At 48.9% G+C, this 17552-nt stretch overlaps 1 protein-coding gene across 19 annotated transcripts in view; it reads right to left on the reverse strand.

Moving 5' to 3' along the window:
• The window catches only part of svila (supervillin a), a 135114-nt gene that overhangs the window by 31081 nt on the left and 86481 nt on the right, over window positions 1-17552 (reverse strand). For 13 of the 19 annotated variants that reach the window (XM_046292380.1, XM_046292368.1, XM_046292379.1 and 10 more), the window contains exons 7-18: window positions 16396-16479; window positions 13679-14695; window positions 12947-13144; window positions 11322-11356; window positions 10366-10430; window positions 9093-9229; window positions 8113-8208; window positions 7286-7445; window positions 6969-7148; window positions 6646-6735; window positions 4341-4926; window positions 3037-3265 (exon numbers count right to left, since the gene is read on the reverse strand). In XM_046292380.1, the coding sequence (XP_046148336.1) occupies window positions 3037-3265; window positions 4341-4926; window positions 6646-6735; window positions 6969-7148; window positions 7286-7445; window positions 8113-8208; window positions 9093-9229; window positions 10366-10430; window positions 11322-11356; window positions 12947-13144; window positions 13679-14695; window positions 16396-16479 (2877 nt within the window). The remainder of the gene's footprint in view (window positions 1-3036; window positions 3266-4340; window positions 4927-6645; window positions 6736-6968; window positions 7149-7285; window positions 7446-8112; window positions 8209-9092; window positions 9230-10365; window positions 10431-11321; window positions 11357-12946; window positions 13145-13678; window positions 14696-16395; window positions 16480-17552) is intronic. The other 6 variants (XM_046292364.1, XM_046292372.1, XM_046292374.1 and 3 more) reach the window with 6 other exon arrangements.

Consider the following 17552-nt stretch of genomic DNA (forward strand, 5'->3'; position numbering starts at 1 on the left):
AAGTTTTGGTTCTACCCGGGGACCATGGTTGTGCAACACACAAAAGACAGTCTACACAGCATGCAGTGGATCCTTTGACCCAGCTGTCCAGTAAAGGTCAACTGGAGAAGTGACAACAGGCTGTGTGAGAGCTGAACTCTGCCTCATGGAGGGATGGATGGTAGAGTTGTAGGTCGCCATAGATGCCCCTTTGGTCTCTGCTTAGTCATACATTTACAGTCCAGACCATCTCCTTAGCCCAGACCAAGCCAGTCACAAACTAGGTCCATTATTTAGAATGAAGACTCAACAAGGAGCCAATCAGAGAGCGTGGATGCTCCGACACCATGTTTGGGCCCATAAAGCTCTGGTCACAATGTGTGCACTACATAAGGAATCGGGTGCCATTTGGGGCGCAGAGACAGAGTGATGCTGAGGCTAACCAGAGCAGGTCACACTGCAGGCTCACTGTCAGCCTCAGTCTGGACTATAGCTAAACACACAGATGACACCAACAGCACAGTCGGGCTCAACCACGCGTACAACTGTCCGTCATGATGAAACAAGAGTTGGGAGTCTGCTGCCAATGTCCGATTTAGTTTCACGTCAAATGTGCGAGCAGGAGGACCCTGAGGATAACCTTGTTGCTATGGCCATCAAAACAGTCAAATGTACCACTGGCAATGGCTGGCATATGTACCCGAATAGAGGTAGAAATAATATATTCAGTTAAATCAAATCAACAAAAACAGGCACATACTGTAACTTCTATATATGCACACCGAGTTGAAACAGACAAGACGGATCTATATTTGACTGTTAGTTGAATCACAGACAAATCCAGATCATGGCCACAGCGAGTACGTTTACACGCACAGGAACCATAAAACACCTGCTCTTCCGAGCGCTCTCTCAAATGAGTAGGACATGCAGACACCTCAATGGGCGTTCCAGAGGATGTATTGGATCTGCGTACGAGTCAGCACCAGCCGCGTGAGCCGCCCTCCTTTAGCGCAAACGAAGTGAGTCCGGAAAAACAAATGTTGTTTTACACAAAACTTTCATACGTCCCGAACTCCCGAATCAAATGCGCTTCCCAGAAATAACATGGTCACTGTAGTGGAATGTTTATCTTGAATAGACTACTTTCCACGTTTATCAGAGTGCCAACAGGTAGCCTGATTTCAGATGTGTCCACGGAAACAGGGTTATTAGGGACATCGTTATTCTTGCAATGTAAACGTTTGAATTCAATTACTATATCAAAATCCGACTAGCCACGGCAAATCGCATTATTGTGTGCGTGTAACCGTACTCACAGCCAGTCCCTCAGAGACTCAGACTGAAGAACAGCAGCGTTTATCTCCAAGCTTCAGACTATGTGGAACCTGGAGGGCAGAGTGCACTTTCTAGGAGACTCCGGGGAAAATGTGTGGACTATAAAGGGGAAGCATTCCTCGTAGGAGACCGGCATAGTGGTGGCATAGTGGTCCTAAAGCCTGGGGCACCCTCTGCTCACAAACACTGCTGTGTGTCCAACCATGAGTGGACGACCCTGTTTTTGGGGGAACGGGTCAGAGAATGACGTCTGTAGAAGTGGATCGGGGCACAGAGAGACATCTGCAGCTGTAGCTGAGAAGAAGTGCCGACCGACCAAACCACTGGGCACACACACACACACGACCTTGTTGAGGCAAGAGGTTCCACAAACCGCTAAAGAATTTGTGACGTGACGCCAATGATAGATCCTTTATGCACTTCATGGAGGATTCAAGAGGACGCACATTCTCAACTTTGCAGACAGTTCTGAATAGAGGTGGACACACACACACACACACACACACACACACACACACACACACACACACACACACACACACACACACACACACACACACACACACACACACACACACACACACACACACACACACACACACACACACACACACACTTTGGAAGTCATTGGAAGCACATGTTATTCCACTATGTCATCAATCAATTTAAAAGCCAATCCTAGCCTGGTGGGTTAACAACTGCAACCACTCAACGGCCAGCATGATGACATGGGCGAACGGACTGAAACAAGCTTATGGAAGGACTTGATTAGATGTGTGAAACCACTGGTCTGTAACACTGTTGCATTGGAAACATTACAATTCCCTAAAGTAGATTTAAATTGATATTTCCACAGCCGGCATTCCCCAATTCTCCAGAGCACGACACGACAACGATGGCACGACTACAATCGACAGCTACAGCAGTTCATAAAGAGACTAGCCTTCCCGATCCCCTTAGAAAATGCTTTTCTGAACAACAGCGGTCAATGGAAACGCCTCAGTATATTGCTCAGCGACGGACCTAGTTCTTAGAGGATGGCGGTACATTTCGCAGAGACCGAATCTCGTCGACGAGGTTAAGAGACCTATTACGACAGAGATGACCGTAGAGCTCGATTCAAATCCAACTCAAACTCCATTTCTGCTGCCACTCTCTCTCTCTCTCCATCTATTTCTCCATCTATTTCTCTCGCCGACCTTCCTCATGGAGTGCTCGGCACACCAAGCAACCGAACGCCCAAAATAGATTCCTTGAACTCGCGTCAGAACGAACCCAGCGGTCCCTTGCTTGCTCCCGGCCTCTTTACTTCCTCCTACATTTAAGTCATTTGCAACCTACATTCCCACAGTGAGTCAAGGTGAGGCTCTCACCATCTCTCAAAAACAAAAAGCACTCTTTCACAGGCCTAGGATCAAAAGCCGATTCAAGTCGACAAGCATAAACAAACCGACTGAGTCACGAGTGTCAATATCCAACACAAGTCAACAATTAAAAAAAAAAAAATTATCATGTGGCTGTCGCTGTCCCCTCTGACCGACTGAAACACAGCATTCACAAAAACGATGTCATGTGCTCTCACATGTGTACACAACGAATGAGCGAAGTTGCCTCGCCAATAAGAATGACCCAAACGAGCTGCACGGAGACGACTACTGCCTAGAGGCTTTGCCTGGTCAACCCAGGGTCTCTTTGATGCGAAAGAGAAGAGGGGCTCACCTGTCTTTGATGGACATCTGTCTGGCTGACATGGCTTCGGAGAGCTCCATGTCCTCCTGCTCCGACTGGACCAGGCTGTGTGCGTGTCCCAGACCACTGCTGCGGTCCGTGAGCGAGTCCGCTCCTCCCAGCTCCTGAGACAGCTGTGTGTGTGGAGCGAGAGACACGCTCCTTAGTGGCCCTGCTGCTACTGCTGTTCTCAGCGATGACACGCTGGGCTCCGGCAGCTCTGCGCACACACACACACACACACATTAGGAGAGCTCCTAGCACAATCAATCACCAGCAGGCAGAGCAAAAGCCACATCAAACACACAATCATGTTGACACACACACACACACACACACACACACACACACACACACACTAGGAGAGCTCCTAGCACAATCAATAACCAGCAGGCAGAGCAAAAGCCACATCAAACACACAATCATGTTGACATGAACGCACGCGCGCGCACACACACACACTCACTTATCAAGAAGCTGGAAGCGGCTGACGAAAAGCGGCCACTAAGTGTTAAAAGCCTCAGCCTAGTTTCTCCTCTAGTTGTGTGAACACTAACAGAGAACCTCCCTCTACAGAAGCCACAACGTAACACAGTCGACTAACCAGTAAGTGTTCCTCTCGCTCTTCAGCTAGTTCTCCCTCTGTGGCCCCCTGGACACTACTAGCCCCCCTCTCTCCCTCTCTCTCCCTCTCTCCCTCTCTCCCTCTCTCCCTCTCTCCCTCTCTCCCTCTCTCCCTCTCTCCCTCAGTCTGTCTGTCTTGACATATTTCTTCTGACTGGTCCGTGCCCTAGCAGACTGGGGGACAAGTCAAACGCTGATGCAGACTGATGAGACAAACCGGGGCGAGCCAGCTAGCGTCTACCCACTGTCAAATAAGGGAAAGCCTGAAGGGAAACCACAGCCAGCGTGTGTGAACATAATTTACAGACAACAGGAAATGTGTTTGTTTTTTTTAACGAGAGATCAAGCCTCTGGTACGTGAAGTGTGGTAGTATTAGCTATGTTGACATGTGAGTAGTGTAGATGGATTTACTATACAACAGGAGCATAGAAGTGGGTGCACCAAGACACAGACAGCTAACATGATCTGTCGAATGACCGTAATGGGAAATTCATTCATAAGACTCACACACACACCAATGATCACTCATATGAGGGAGAGAGGAGAGAATTCATTTGAAGTGGATTTTTAAAAAGTATGAGTGAACAAGAGGCAAAGTGAGAGAAAGTGAAAGAAACAGAAAAGACATCTTTCCTACTGTCAGTCTTGTTCCCCTAGAGGCTTATCTTACCAGTGCTGACGACCTTTGACCCAAGCCTGTCTGGGTCCTGCAGTTCTTGTGATAACGGTCTTAGATAGCCCGTCTGCTCCTGGTGCAGTCTCTGGTCCTGGCTCTCTGATCTCATCAACGAGCGCTGGGGCTCCACACCCTCACCTCTCCTGGCTACACGCTGCACCTCCTCCCACTCCGTCCCCCCAGACCAGGCCGGAGGCTGGGGCAGGGGGGCCTGTCTGACAACTCCCTCTGGAGAGGGCAGCTTCCTCTTCCCTCCTCCCAGACCATGCTCCTCTTCTTGGGGGAGGACTGTGGTCGTGTCAGCCTGGTGGCTCTGGAGATCCAGAGAGGCCTGGTGGTGGGGGCCGGGCACAGACTTCCAGACGGCACTGAAGGGTTCTGTGATCTGGGTGGGAGGACTGGTGTGCCGGGGGATGGAGCTCTCGTAGTACCCAGGGTTGGGTGCAGCGAGAGCGGCCTCGGCGGAGCTACCCCCGCAATCCCTGGCCAGGTGGATGTCCCCTGCGTGGTCTGTGGAGACCGTGGCCCCAGGTCTGAGAGCTGATGAGGAGAGCTGGTCGAACCTGGCCCCGGCTTGGATCTGTGTGGAGGGAAAAGAGGGAGCGAGACAGAGGGGGAGGAAGGAAAGCGAGATAACAGAGAGAGCGAGTGATCAAAGAGAACAGAGAGAAAGAGGGAAATAAAAAAAAAAGGTCAGCAGGAGAGGGCGAAAGTTCACTCAGCAGAGGCGCTTGTCCACCCGGTAACAGAGGCAGCAAGGCTACCAGACAGACAATGGATCTCTAGATAATCACGCTGACTAATCACAGAGTGACTCATTGCACTTCCTGCCCGTGTGGTTCAAAAGAACTGCAGTCTGGCTAGCCAATCACAGCCCACATCACAAAGCCATGCCCGACCAGTCATGTCGCCCGCCACCCCACCCCCCCTGACAACCACAAAGCACAATGAGTCCAGGGTCATATTCACTGGTAACCAAAAAGAAGCAGACCGAAACAGGGAGTGACCTAAGATCCACTTGTTTTCGTTTTTGGTTGCAAAACATTTCGCTACAGTCTGCACTAATGAACAGAACCCAGATGCAGCCAACATTCTGAAGGGCAGGATGAGTTCAGCCACCCACTCTCGCTCTCTATTCACAGAATCATGCTCCAAGAATAACGCCGAATCAGTCTTTTCAAGGATGAGGAGATACTGACGCAATCATCCATTCATTTAGCATTGATCCAAAAATGTCACTTCTCAACTGACAAAAATCTGATAAAAATCAACAACAAAAAATCTGATGTTACTCAATAAAGCGATGTTCCCTTTTAAGAAGAGTCTCATCTTTGTGGTGACATCATTTCCACATCCTGTTGTGGTCTGAAGATGTTCCACACATGTATTATGATTACTCAGCGGACAGCGTCAAGTTCAAGGACGTTCCTCATCTTCTATGTCAAAGGTTAGAAGATAGTTTTTGACTGCGTCGAACCTTAGAGTTCCTGTGCTTCAACCCTATAATGTATGGCGTACTAACCAGTCCAAGAAGTCCATTCTTTCGTCCCGCTCTTTCAGTCACAACAACCTTGTTTCCACAGTGACTGGTGGGAGATGAACCCTGGCTGACAAATACCTGCATTCAGTCCATCCCTCCATTCAGAGAATGAACCAGGGAGCAGCCATTTGTCCTCCTCTCCTCCACCACAGCGGGTTCTTTCATGCCAAAGAGCAGCTCAGTGAAATATTGGGAATGCGGTGCCATTTGGGACTAAGCCTTTCCCAGCCTTCGTCCGCACATCACACAACGATGTCTTCGTCACAGGCCAATGAAGAACGAGCAGCAGAAGCCACACGTGCGTATTGAATCAGTGCGTATTGAATCAGTGCGTATTGAATCAGTGCGTATTGAATCAGTGCGTATTGAATCAGGCTTTTCTTCAAAAGCTTCTAGGGCATGCGATGCCCCTGTACTCCACTTTCAGACGAAGCAGCCCCGGATTAAATCAGAAGAGCATCCCCACACTCAAAACGTCTCTCTAATGAAGATGACATTCTAATTTGGGTCAATGCACCAGTTCTGAGTGCGGCGGTTTCAAGAACCACATGAAATGGCCTCATGATAGACTGAAATGGGACGCTTGCTGCTTGCCCAGATAATGCTATTGCATGTTCTATAGTTGTGCAACAAAACGACGACAAGAAGCACATGGACGATTGCTAACGTGTTGCCAAGAGCCAAGCGTAACACTAGTTGCAGGTAAACGCACGGACACTGGTGAGCCAAAATGGCCGCGGTGCCATGGTAGAGCCTTACTTGTGTAATGCCGCACTGGCCCTGAGGGACTTCTACTGGGCCCTCGTCACACAGCTCCTGTTCATCAAAAGTGTCTGTGTCTGAGGGGTCCTGTTCCACAGATACATAGTCTCACACACTTAGGAAAAAGGTGTGCGAGTGCGAGTGAAACATTTCTTTGAAACGATATTAAACAGGGGTTATGTAGAAAGTGGGATAAGAGGTTTGAATCAACGTTAGAACGATATAAGGAATAGCCATCTAAGAATGATTACGTCACAGAGATACAAATAGAACCCCTCCTACCGGCACCATTTACTGTAAATAAATACATCTCTTCCTACCTGCTCCATGTCTCCCAGGGTTATGGGCTGGGTCTGGTAGCGGGCGTTGGCCCTGCGCCCCCTGGTATCAGGCCTGGTCCGGGTCACCCTGGTAGCAGGCTGGGCCAGCCTGTTGAACAGAGCCATCTTCTCTGCCAGGCTGAGGGTGGACAGATCTGGCTCTGCATCCCCATGGCCCTGCTGGGTTTTTGATTGGTTTTACAATTTAAAACGCAATTCAACCACACGTCGCTACAACACATTTAAATCATTGAGGATAACACAAAAATAAAAGAAAACACATTTCCATTGTGGTCCTATCATTCACCAAAACATACATGGTGCCGGGCCTGTGTCTCCTCGGGGGGAGAGGAGGTCTGGAGGAGCATGGTGGTGGTGCGCTGCCCCTCTCTCTGGGCCTCCAGGGCATCCTGAGCCCGCCGTGCCTCCCTGGCCTGCTCCTTGGCCGCAGCGCTTCGCTGTGAGGACGCCTGCAGACTGGGAGGAGGAACACCCACAGAGGGGGAGACGGGGAGAAAAACATGAAGGCAGGCTGGAACATGCAGGCCAGAGAGCCATGCTACACATAGAGACAGGGTGTACAGTCTAGTGCATAGCCCACAAATACAAATACACTGTCATTGTGCTTCGTCAACGGGGTAATACAATCTCTGTGCTACATCTTTTGAGAGGTTGAAAGAGATCTTGGATACCATGAATTTGACAACGGTGTAAGATCATAAAGGGTTAAGAAAAGAGAAAATTGCAACAGATTAAACATGCAGGTTGTTCCCGCAAAATACACAAGGGGGCGCCACACATCCAAAGACTACTCCTGACCTGTTGAGAACAAATTTATAGTAACAATTTCCACAAAACCAAAGGTTAATATAACCAAAACACAGACTCTGTTTGGACCAAATGTTAGTCTGCTTCCAAAAACAACATTGAAAAACCAACCATGCAGTCCACCAATGTAGCTGCTGTTAAATTGTACACCTTGTCCCAGATGTGTTTGTGCAGTCTTACCAACTGACCATTTGAGTTGGAAAGACAGCACAAAACAGATTTGGGACCAAGCTAGTGAGATTAGTGCCTGGGCCAGGTCAGGTTGACCCCTAACCTCTAAAACACCATGCACACGCGTGTGCTGACGTGCGTGTACCTGTACGGTGTCACAGTGCAGCTGACTAGTGTGGGGCTCGGTATGCGTGCTCGGGTCGTATCGACAGACACAGTTTGTGACGAGGGAGCCGGGACACTTTAGTGACAGTACAGACAGGGACAGACAGAGGGGACAGAGACAGAGTCACACGGGGACACAGGAAGAGAGAGAGGACAGAAGGGGAAGAAAAGATCCAGAGAATTCTTTAAAAGGGCAAGGAAAACATACCAATAATGGAATTCCTCTGTGAATGAAGATGGTAGACTTCACAATAAGACAGAGTATAGTAAGTATGTTGTATAGTGGATATTTTCTACGGATCAGTGGCAAGCCCCGTGACTTGTTAGCCACTTTCTCCATCCTCCCAGTATTAACCAACCGACTGGAACCAACAGGCAAATCACATATCATGTTCTCAAATCAAAACGCTGACTGTGGCAATCGATCCACGAAATGGCTCCGTCCCAAATGGCACCCTATTCCCCTACAGAGTGCACTACTTTTGTTTTGACCAGGGCCCATATGGCGCTGATCAAAAGTAGCGCACCGTGTCGGGAAAAGGGTGCCACTTGGGACGCATCAAAAGGTGGCATATCAAATAGGAGAGTTGGCCAAACAGGCTAGGAATGTGAGAACAATATATTGGAACATACAGCATGTCAGAATTAACATAGCACCTGAATCACATTAACTGTGACTCAGAGAGCCAACAGTATCACCTCTCAGAACAGAGGGAGTGACGCTTAGGTTTGAGGTTGACGGGTAACCCATAGCTATCGAGTCTGTTTCCTAATGTGTTGACATCAAAAGGTTGAGGTCACATTTGACATTTTACAGGTTCATGGACTGAAGTTTAAAAACTAGCCCACACTCCTCTCCAGCTCTTCCACCACACAGGCAGCTGAGAGAGAGGGGAGAGAGAAATGGAAGGATGAAGGAATAAAGAGATGGAGGGAGAGGGAGGTGTAGTTGGGACTTACGTGGCAGCAACGACCACCTCCTCAGTGGTGACCGGCTGGGTACGGGAGCGGTCCTGGATGCGTCTCAGTCGCCTCTCGATGGCCGCGTTCCGGGACTGGGGTTTGGGGGCACCCCCGTCAGTGCCCCTCTCCAACTCCTGCCGGAGGCCATGCATGGAGACCAAAGTAATGTGTCATCATTTCAACGCAAAGCTCAAACTATCAGTTTCAAGGGAACCCAATAGATACAAATCTACTTGAACATAATTCCCATACAGACTAAAGAAACATGTTCAGTTATACCAGAGCCTCTGGAGATGCCCAAGTACCTAATCAAAAGAGTGGAAGAAATGGTTGTTGCAAAGGTTTGTTTTTGTAAATCTTTACGAAGCGTTTGCATAGAGAGTGAAGGTGGACCGTCTTAAAACATGAGGACAGAGTTCATCATGATGTAGCCCAAGATGTTAGCATGAGACAGATTGAAGAGAAAGCACGCGATCACCGTTCTTGACCTTAGCCGGAGTGCCTGCAAAGACGGTCTATGTGCTGACAAGATACTAACGTCTCCATTCTAACGAATGGAAATGAAGGTGTGCAAAAGGGCAGGTGTCACCCGCGCCCACTTATATCAGTACATTCGTGCAAGCATTACCAAACGTATATTTGATCAAATAAGCCTCACATAGGTCAACATAACATTTAATTGCTCATTTGCTAACGCAAGTCTCATTGACCTCCATACAAAAAAAATGCCCGTATATAAAACATTCGGCTTTATTGGTGTGTGAACATTTTTGGGGCGGGTCAGCTCTCACTTCGCCTCTTGTGCCGGCGTGCTCTCTTGCCAACTCCTGGTGGAATTGTCATGCCAACGACAGCGATGGAGTTGGCAAGAGCACAAAGGCTTGGCCCGCTCTGCTTGAGCAAACTATGACTTCAGTTCAGAAAATATGCGGCCTCTGTGTTATTACTATGGCTTGCTATGCACTTCATGACAGTATATTCCACATGCAAGTTGGCCAAAAGACGACTCTGTATGGAAAAGTAGACCGTTTCAATGCTTATGTAGTTGATTAGTGGCATATTTCTCTCCGTCGGTCTGTGTCGGGCCTAAATCAAGCTCAGAGTCAAGCTGCTCGGCTCGCAGCAATGTGTGGAGTAACTGAGTCACAGAAAAGGAACGCTGTGTGTGTGTGCGTGTGTGTGTACAAGCTCATATCCACGACTTGCTACCCGGACGCAACATAAACACAGGTGAGAGAAAACACCAAAGCAACATTGTGTTCTTTCGTACCCTGAAGAGAGACCGCTTGGCTGCAACACTCAACTTGGCCCTCTCATCCAACTTCTCTTCATCCGCTAGAGAGTGAGAGAGAGAAGAAACCGACAGACAGAGAGAGAGAGAGAGAGAGAGTGAGAAACAGACAGAGGGGAGGAACAGAGAGAGAAAGATGATAGCAAAAATCCAGTGTCAAATGGAGCCAGATTCTGAGAATCTTGAAAACCAATTCCCATAATAAAACAGCTTGCTTGAATCATGAACAAAACAGTGACTTTAAATACCAGTCCAATACCTGCACATTGAAGTACTACAGGCCAAAGGTTTAAAATCCTCATCATCTGTAATGTGTATCAAACAAAGACGAGCTAAAGCTGCACTGATGCAAGTGACCGCAGTGTGTTTGGGAGGCAGGCCGAGCAGCAGAGACAGACATACAGGTGTGATCTGAGAGGGGTATGTCCCAAATGGCACGCTATTCTCTATGTAGTGCCATACTTTTCACCAGAGCCCTAGTCTAAAAGCACTTAACTATATAGGGAATAGGGTACCATTTCAGACACACTGCAGGACAGTATGACATCACCTTGAAAGCATCCCCTTTGACTGACGCCGCACTACACTGCTGACTGACTGAGGGTGTGTGTGTGTGTGTGTTTTATAGGAACCAGATGGAAGAATAGTACTCTGCTCAGTAAAACCGTAGCCATGTTATGCTACTGTGAACACCAATAATGACTCTATAAAACTAGTTCAAATGTTTTTATTTTTGACATTGTAAAAATCAGCAGTGTACTGACGAGCCTTGCGTCATTAGGCGGTTCTCATTAAAGGGAATCTTTCTAAAATGTTTACAGACCTGCGGAACGTAAACGTATTAACTTGACACGATGGCACGCACTTTTACTTTTCAAAGCTCAGCTACAAGAGTCCTTTTAATCTTTTCCCAATTAAGTTCAAAAGGAACTTACCTTCAGTGCTGGGTAGATCTGGGCCCAAACAAGACCTTCAGGAGAAAAGGAAAAACCAGCACTGAAGCAGTGAAATTCACCAGGACTCACATATTATTCATCCATTATCAAGTGGTATGAAATCGATGGTAAAGGACTGCTACTGTGAGTACAGCTACCAGAGAGGCAGTGGAGCGATTGAGAGCAGACAGAAAGCAGCAGCCACAGGAGTAATGTGATGGGGTAGGTGGTGTTCAGAAATTACACCGGCCGAGTCCCAAATGGCCCCCTATTCCCTACGTAATGCACGACCATAGGCCTCTGGTCAAAAGTTGTGCGCTACATAGGGAATAGGGTGCCATTTGAGACGCATGCACAGAAATCAGATTGCAACAGAGAGACTTGTCCTGTCTAAGGCATTAGACAGCACTGCAGAAATAAGTCTGCTGAAGAGAGAGAGAGAGGACTGCTAGACCTTAAACAGTAAACTAAAGGAGTGACTCATCTGCCCGCGGGTCACATGACATATCCACTGGCAGGATAGACTCAGCATGCAGGCGGCAGACCTTTGGGGTAAAAATCTGTTAACCCACTGTTCCCTGGGCGGTCGAAGACATGGGTGTTGATTAAGGCAGCCCTCCACACCTCCCTGATTCAGAGGGGTTGGGTTAAAGGCAGAAGACACGTTTCAGTTTAAGTTGTACAACCGACTCGGTATCCCCGTTTCCATTTCTAACCGCCTGTCTAACTCTGCAGCCCGGCTGAAGAGCGCAGAGGCTTCCGGTTGAAACTCACATCCACTACAAGACCATGCATGGTACTTGCCTATGGACCAGCAAGAGGAATGGTCCCTGCCTACCTTCAGGCTACGCTCAAACCCTACACTCCAACCCGAGCCCTTCGTTCTGCCACCGCAGGTCTCTTGGCCCTCCCCACCCCTACAGGAGGGCAAGTTCCCACTTAGCCCAAGCTTTTCTCTGTCCTGGCACCCCAATGGTGGAACCAGCTTCCCCCTGAAGCTAGAACAGCAGAGTCCCTTCCCACCTTCCCGATCTGTACCTCTAACGAGCATCTTAAAATAACCTTAAAATAAAATATATAGTAATTTTGGTGATTAACAGAAAATCTAATCCTACTTGAATGACAAACATTTTATTCATTTTTATATACATACATTTCTATTATATATACACCACATAGTTGAAAAGAAACTAGCCTACTTATTTTCGCTATTGACTTTTTATAAAACTGCCACCAGTTTGAATACGTGTTGAATAATTGTATATATTTTACATGTGATAAGGCCACACAATTACAGACACCTGCGATAACCTGAAGTTCCCAGTAAAATACCCTCCCTTTGCAACCCTACTCATGTCAGTCTAAACTAACACTTCCTTATACGACCCTCTCTATAGTGTAGGGGAGAAATAAGGACTATATTTGCCATGCCTGAAAACACCCACACAGCCTACAGTACATGCGGCCTGAGAGAGAATGCAGCGGTTTCTGGATGAGCCTGTGTAGTGTACTCCTTCACAGCAGACTACTAGCTACTCTCTCTAGTCTTCACCCATGGGAAGTGAGGACTAATTCTGGGTTTGCCATGCGTTTAAAAAAAAAAAAACACAGTACACACACTGTACCTATCAGACAGCTGTCTCTCAGCCGAGGTGATGGGCTGGGTCCTAAACCTCTCGGAAGTCTTTCTACTCTCTCCGGGGGAGATGTAGAGTCTGGGCCTGCGCCCCCTGTCCCCCCTCCACGGGACATCCGTACTGTCCCGCTGCCCTCGCCAGGGGAACCCCGTACCCCCCGGGTACACCAACTCTACCTCTTCCTCCCTTCGGGCCGCAACGCAGACAGGGAGATGGGGCGATGAAGAAAGGAAAAGAGGAAAATATCAAGGTGAGGGAATGAAAGAAAGAGCAGGGAAAGATATGCAGTCATTTAACAGAGGCGAGCTTCCGCACAAAATCCCATCCCCTGATTCTCTACATTGGAGGAGCAGAGGGAAGCCATTGACATGCAAAGATTTGCTTGATTGGCGACTACGTCGTGTTACACACAACACACACCCCCCATACTGTCCAACAGCTAGTCCAGGCACTCAGCCTAAGAGAAAGCAGCAGTCAACAACCCCCCCCCCCGCCGCGAAACGCTCTACTGCTAGCGTTAGTGATCGGATGAGTGTTTCCACTATGCGTTAGTAGAAGAAACCCTGTTCAGAATAATCACACCGGTTATTTTGGGCCAGGAGGAGGTAGGTGTTAGCTAGGCAGGGCAGGGCAGCGAGCGAGTTCCTGATAGAAGCCAGCAGCAGCTCCTAGCAGAATGGATTGTAGAACAGCACTGTACTACAGAACAGAACCACCTACAGCTTTGTTTGCCTGACGACTGGGGCAGTAGCAGTCGTAGCACCCTCCAGGTAGGAGTGGCGAAGCTTGGCCACAGAGACACGAGCGTCCCTGGTCTCTGGAGGGCTCCGGTCTCCGTTACTGATCCCATCCTCACTGGCCCATTGTTGCAGGACTGCTGCCTCTCTGACCCACCCTGGACCTGGTTCTTGGGTCTTGGGGATGGAGCCTCTAAGGGCCCCAGTGTCCGACGTGGGGCGCCTGGAGGAGACGGGAGAGTCTGTGGTCATGGCTCCTCCCCTGGTCTGGATGTAAATGGCGTCGTCATTCCGCGGTTGTTGGCGCTCCTCTGAGGATCTGACCTCTGCGGCCAGCAGGCGGGAGACGAGTTCCCCTGTAGGTCTGATTGGTTCAGGGTCTGTGTCCGGTTCCTCCAGTCTCATCCTGGTTCTCCCTCCTCCCATGCATCCTCCTCTGGGCCCCTCCGGCTCAGCCTTCCTCCCGTGTCCTACTCCCTGGCCTTCTCGGGCCCTGCTGTAGCCAGCCTGCTCCTCGTCTCTCCTGGGGCCGCTCCCACGCGGATCCTCTGTGCTCTTCTCCCTGCGTCTGATCTCCGATGGCAGCACAGCTTTCCTGCTCTTCAGTAGTCCCTCCGTCCTCACTTCCTGTCTGCCCTCCCTATGGGCGCCCCTCCTCTCCTCATCCACCTCTCCCTCCATCTCCTCTTCCTCCTGCGGCTGAGGCTGTTGGGGCTGCTGTGCCTTGGGACCGGGGCCGGTGTCCATGGACAGATAGCTGGGGTCATCACTCAGCCCAGAACGGGTGAGCTGAGGCTGGGGGTGAGAGTAGGCTGGCTGTGGGCCTGTAGGGTTGGTGGTGGTGTAGGCTGGAGCCTGGTGGTCATGGTGGGCTGTGGGGAAGGTGGTGGCCCGGGGCTGGGGGTGTCTCCTGTACAGGGGGGCCTCAGCGACACGGTGGCCCAGCTCTGGACTCAGTCGGATTCCCTCCTCCTTGACGAGCCTCTCCCTAACTCTGATTCTTCAGGGAGAGACCGAGAGGGTTAAAAACTTGCTGCAGTCTGCACTGAAACTCAGACAGCAGCGAGAAAAGAGAAATAATGGTGAAAGCCCAACACATCCCTTTCCTTCCCTCAGCCATAAATCATTCCTTTTCCCCTCTACCCCTCTCCCTTCTCAACCCCTCCTCCTCCTTATGCATCTCCATTTATTTATGTCAAAATGTCATCAGTATCACAGAGATCCCCAGAGAAAAATAGTCATATGAATGTACTGTAATACCATCTGACCAGTGAGATACTAATGCAAAATGCATGAAGAACTAAAATAAACAGGGAATCAAATTGGCCGCAGTGCACAGTCAGACCACATGCTGAAAGGTGGTGGGGGTTGGTTGGTAACATGCTAGGCTAGCTAGCAGCAGTTGTCAGGTGGTGGCTAATGCAACGCTAACAGTAGCACTTGTAAGATTTGTATGTGATGGCTGTGGGGTCCTAGGAGCAGTGCCTCCCTCTCCTCTGCCTTCTCTCGTCACCCGTCTCTACTACTCAAGGTCAGGGAGGACTCTTCCACAACAGTCTTCCACAGCTGAGTAGACCAGTGCCTGGATTCACAGAACACTTCATTTCTTATTAACTGCCATTTTGCCCTTGCCTATAGACTTAAGAAGAAAGTTAAGCAAAGTAGCTACTGCTTGTATTAGATTGTGTTTTGTGAATCTGGTGGGCAACCGGGCCTAGCACTGGCTGTGGAAGCACACCTCACCGTGTCTGCTTTTCTCCTAGTCTTTGAACGACATTCCTTTGTGACTAAATCCTAGAAGTCCTAGCTAGAGGTTCAGCTGTTCTTCATTCTGTTAGGCTCACAATTCTAGGCTGATATCGGATGTACTGCAGAGAATCAGACAATAATTTTCTGGCATCACTCTCACTTGTGGCTTTTTTAATTTTATTTTAAAGCCGTATATCCGACCATAATAACAAAGTCCTGTCAATTCCATGAATAAGGGTTGACATCCACTCCGAATCTATTTCGGACTGCTCTGTCGTACCCACGAGAGTACTACTGATCTGAGCCCAGTTTCGGGTTGCAAAACGTGCCGGTTTCCCAGGAATCCCGGTTGGAAGATTACTGGAGTTCACAAGGGAATAAGCAAGATATCAGAGAACCCTCTAACCAAAAGTTATCAGCAACTTTGCAACCCTAGCCAAGATCTAAGGAGATTTAGAGTAAATGTTTTGGGGTGAAATTGGAGCCAACTCGGCAATAATAATAATTGCAGCTCTAATTTCAAGTTCCTCTGACTGTGTGTAGGCCTGAGGGATATAGACTGTACAATATCTATTTGCTGAGTCAATGCTGGGAAAGGATTGGGGGATGAGCTGTGACTAAAGGGATTTCTCTCACAGTCCGACTCCCAGCCTCATCCTCCCTGAGACAGTCTGGCCTAGTCAGTAGAGAAACAAGAGGGAGAGTCCTGCAATAGAGCACTTACTGTAAGTAACGTGACAACTCTATAAGGCATTGAGATAGAAACGGCTTTAGAGTCACTGGACAACACGAACAGGGAGGAGGGGGGGGGGTAATTTGGTCAGTGAAATGAAAACACAGCAAAACACCCATTAATGTTGATGAGGAATGAGGTCTGATGTGAAGGTGGCATAACGGGCTCGGTTAAAAGATGGGAATGTGGAGGGAAGGGAGGGTCAAAACACCCTGTACCTGGAGGGCCAGTTGATAAGGGATTGGGTGTTGCCTTCCGAATCGGTCTGGAGGAACCAATTGCTGGTTAGTTTCACCTCCGGGCTGCACCAATGGGATGGGAGACGCAGTGAGTCAGCGACACTGGATCCAAAATGGCGCCCTATTCCTTATGTAGTGCACTACTTTTGACCAGAGTCCTATGGAGCTCGGGTCAAAAGTAGTGCACTATTATAGGGAATAGGGTGCAATTTCGAACACCTTGGGTGAGTGAGTGGCTAGGCCGCCCCGAGCATTTCACTTGTAGCACAAACACAACTGACTTCACATTTAGCATGACCAAGAAACATCCATCCACCTGCCTTGCACTTGAGTGGATATCCCATTCTGCTGGGAGCTCGGTCATCATTCTGGTATATGGAGAGATGTCAAACTATGAAACAATAAATCCTATCCGGGAATGTTCATCGCAATGAACAATGAAGAGACCTCAAATGGGGCTTGGGAAAAATGATAGGACACACAGACATGACGCACACAGCCGCATGCATCGCAACGCACAGTTACCACACGTCTATGGAATATTTGACCTACAGTAGATAGTTTGTGCACCGATATGTAGGCGACGTAGGCCTTTTCTCAAGTGATGTAGTTCTGTCCTTGAAACGTTCTTGTCTATTAAATGTTCTGTACAAGGTCATGTTTCATGTGGACCCCAGGAAGCTGCTGCTTCAGCAACAGCTAATGGGGATCCTAATAAAATACCTAATAGTAGGCATTCCACTGATGTATTGTGTACAATGTGCAGCAGTAGTCCTGCGGGTGAAAACAGCTCGTTGAGGAGAGGTCGAAGGACAACGGCAAGATTCGTGCAAGCTAACAGGTTGGCCACAAACAGGAAAACAACGGCACATTGCAACAGTGGTGTGCCGAACGCCATCTCGGAACGCACAACTCGTCGATCCTTGTCACAGATGGGCTGTTGCTGCAGATAACCACACCGGGTTCCACTCCTATCGGCTAAAAACAGAGCCATGCCCTCACCCAGCAGAGGGCAACAGCATGTGACTCAAAGGGTTTTTCTAAGAGAGCGAGAGCGAGAGAGAGCGAGAAAGCTGCTCCGTGTCTTAAACTCTAAACTCTTTCTCCAGGTGGGCGGCGTGGCCTTGCTGGCTTTC

The sequence above is a fragment of the Oncorhynchus gorbuscha genome, linkage group LG12 (assembly GCF_021184085.1).
Source record: "Oncorhynchus gorbuscha isolate QuinsamMale2020 ecotype Even-year linkage group LG12, OgorEven_v1.0, whole genome shotgun sequence".
NCBI lineage: Eukaryota > Metazoa > Chordata > Actinopteri > Salmoniformes > Salmonidae > Oncorhynchus > Oncorhynchus gorbuscha.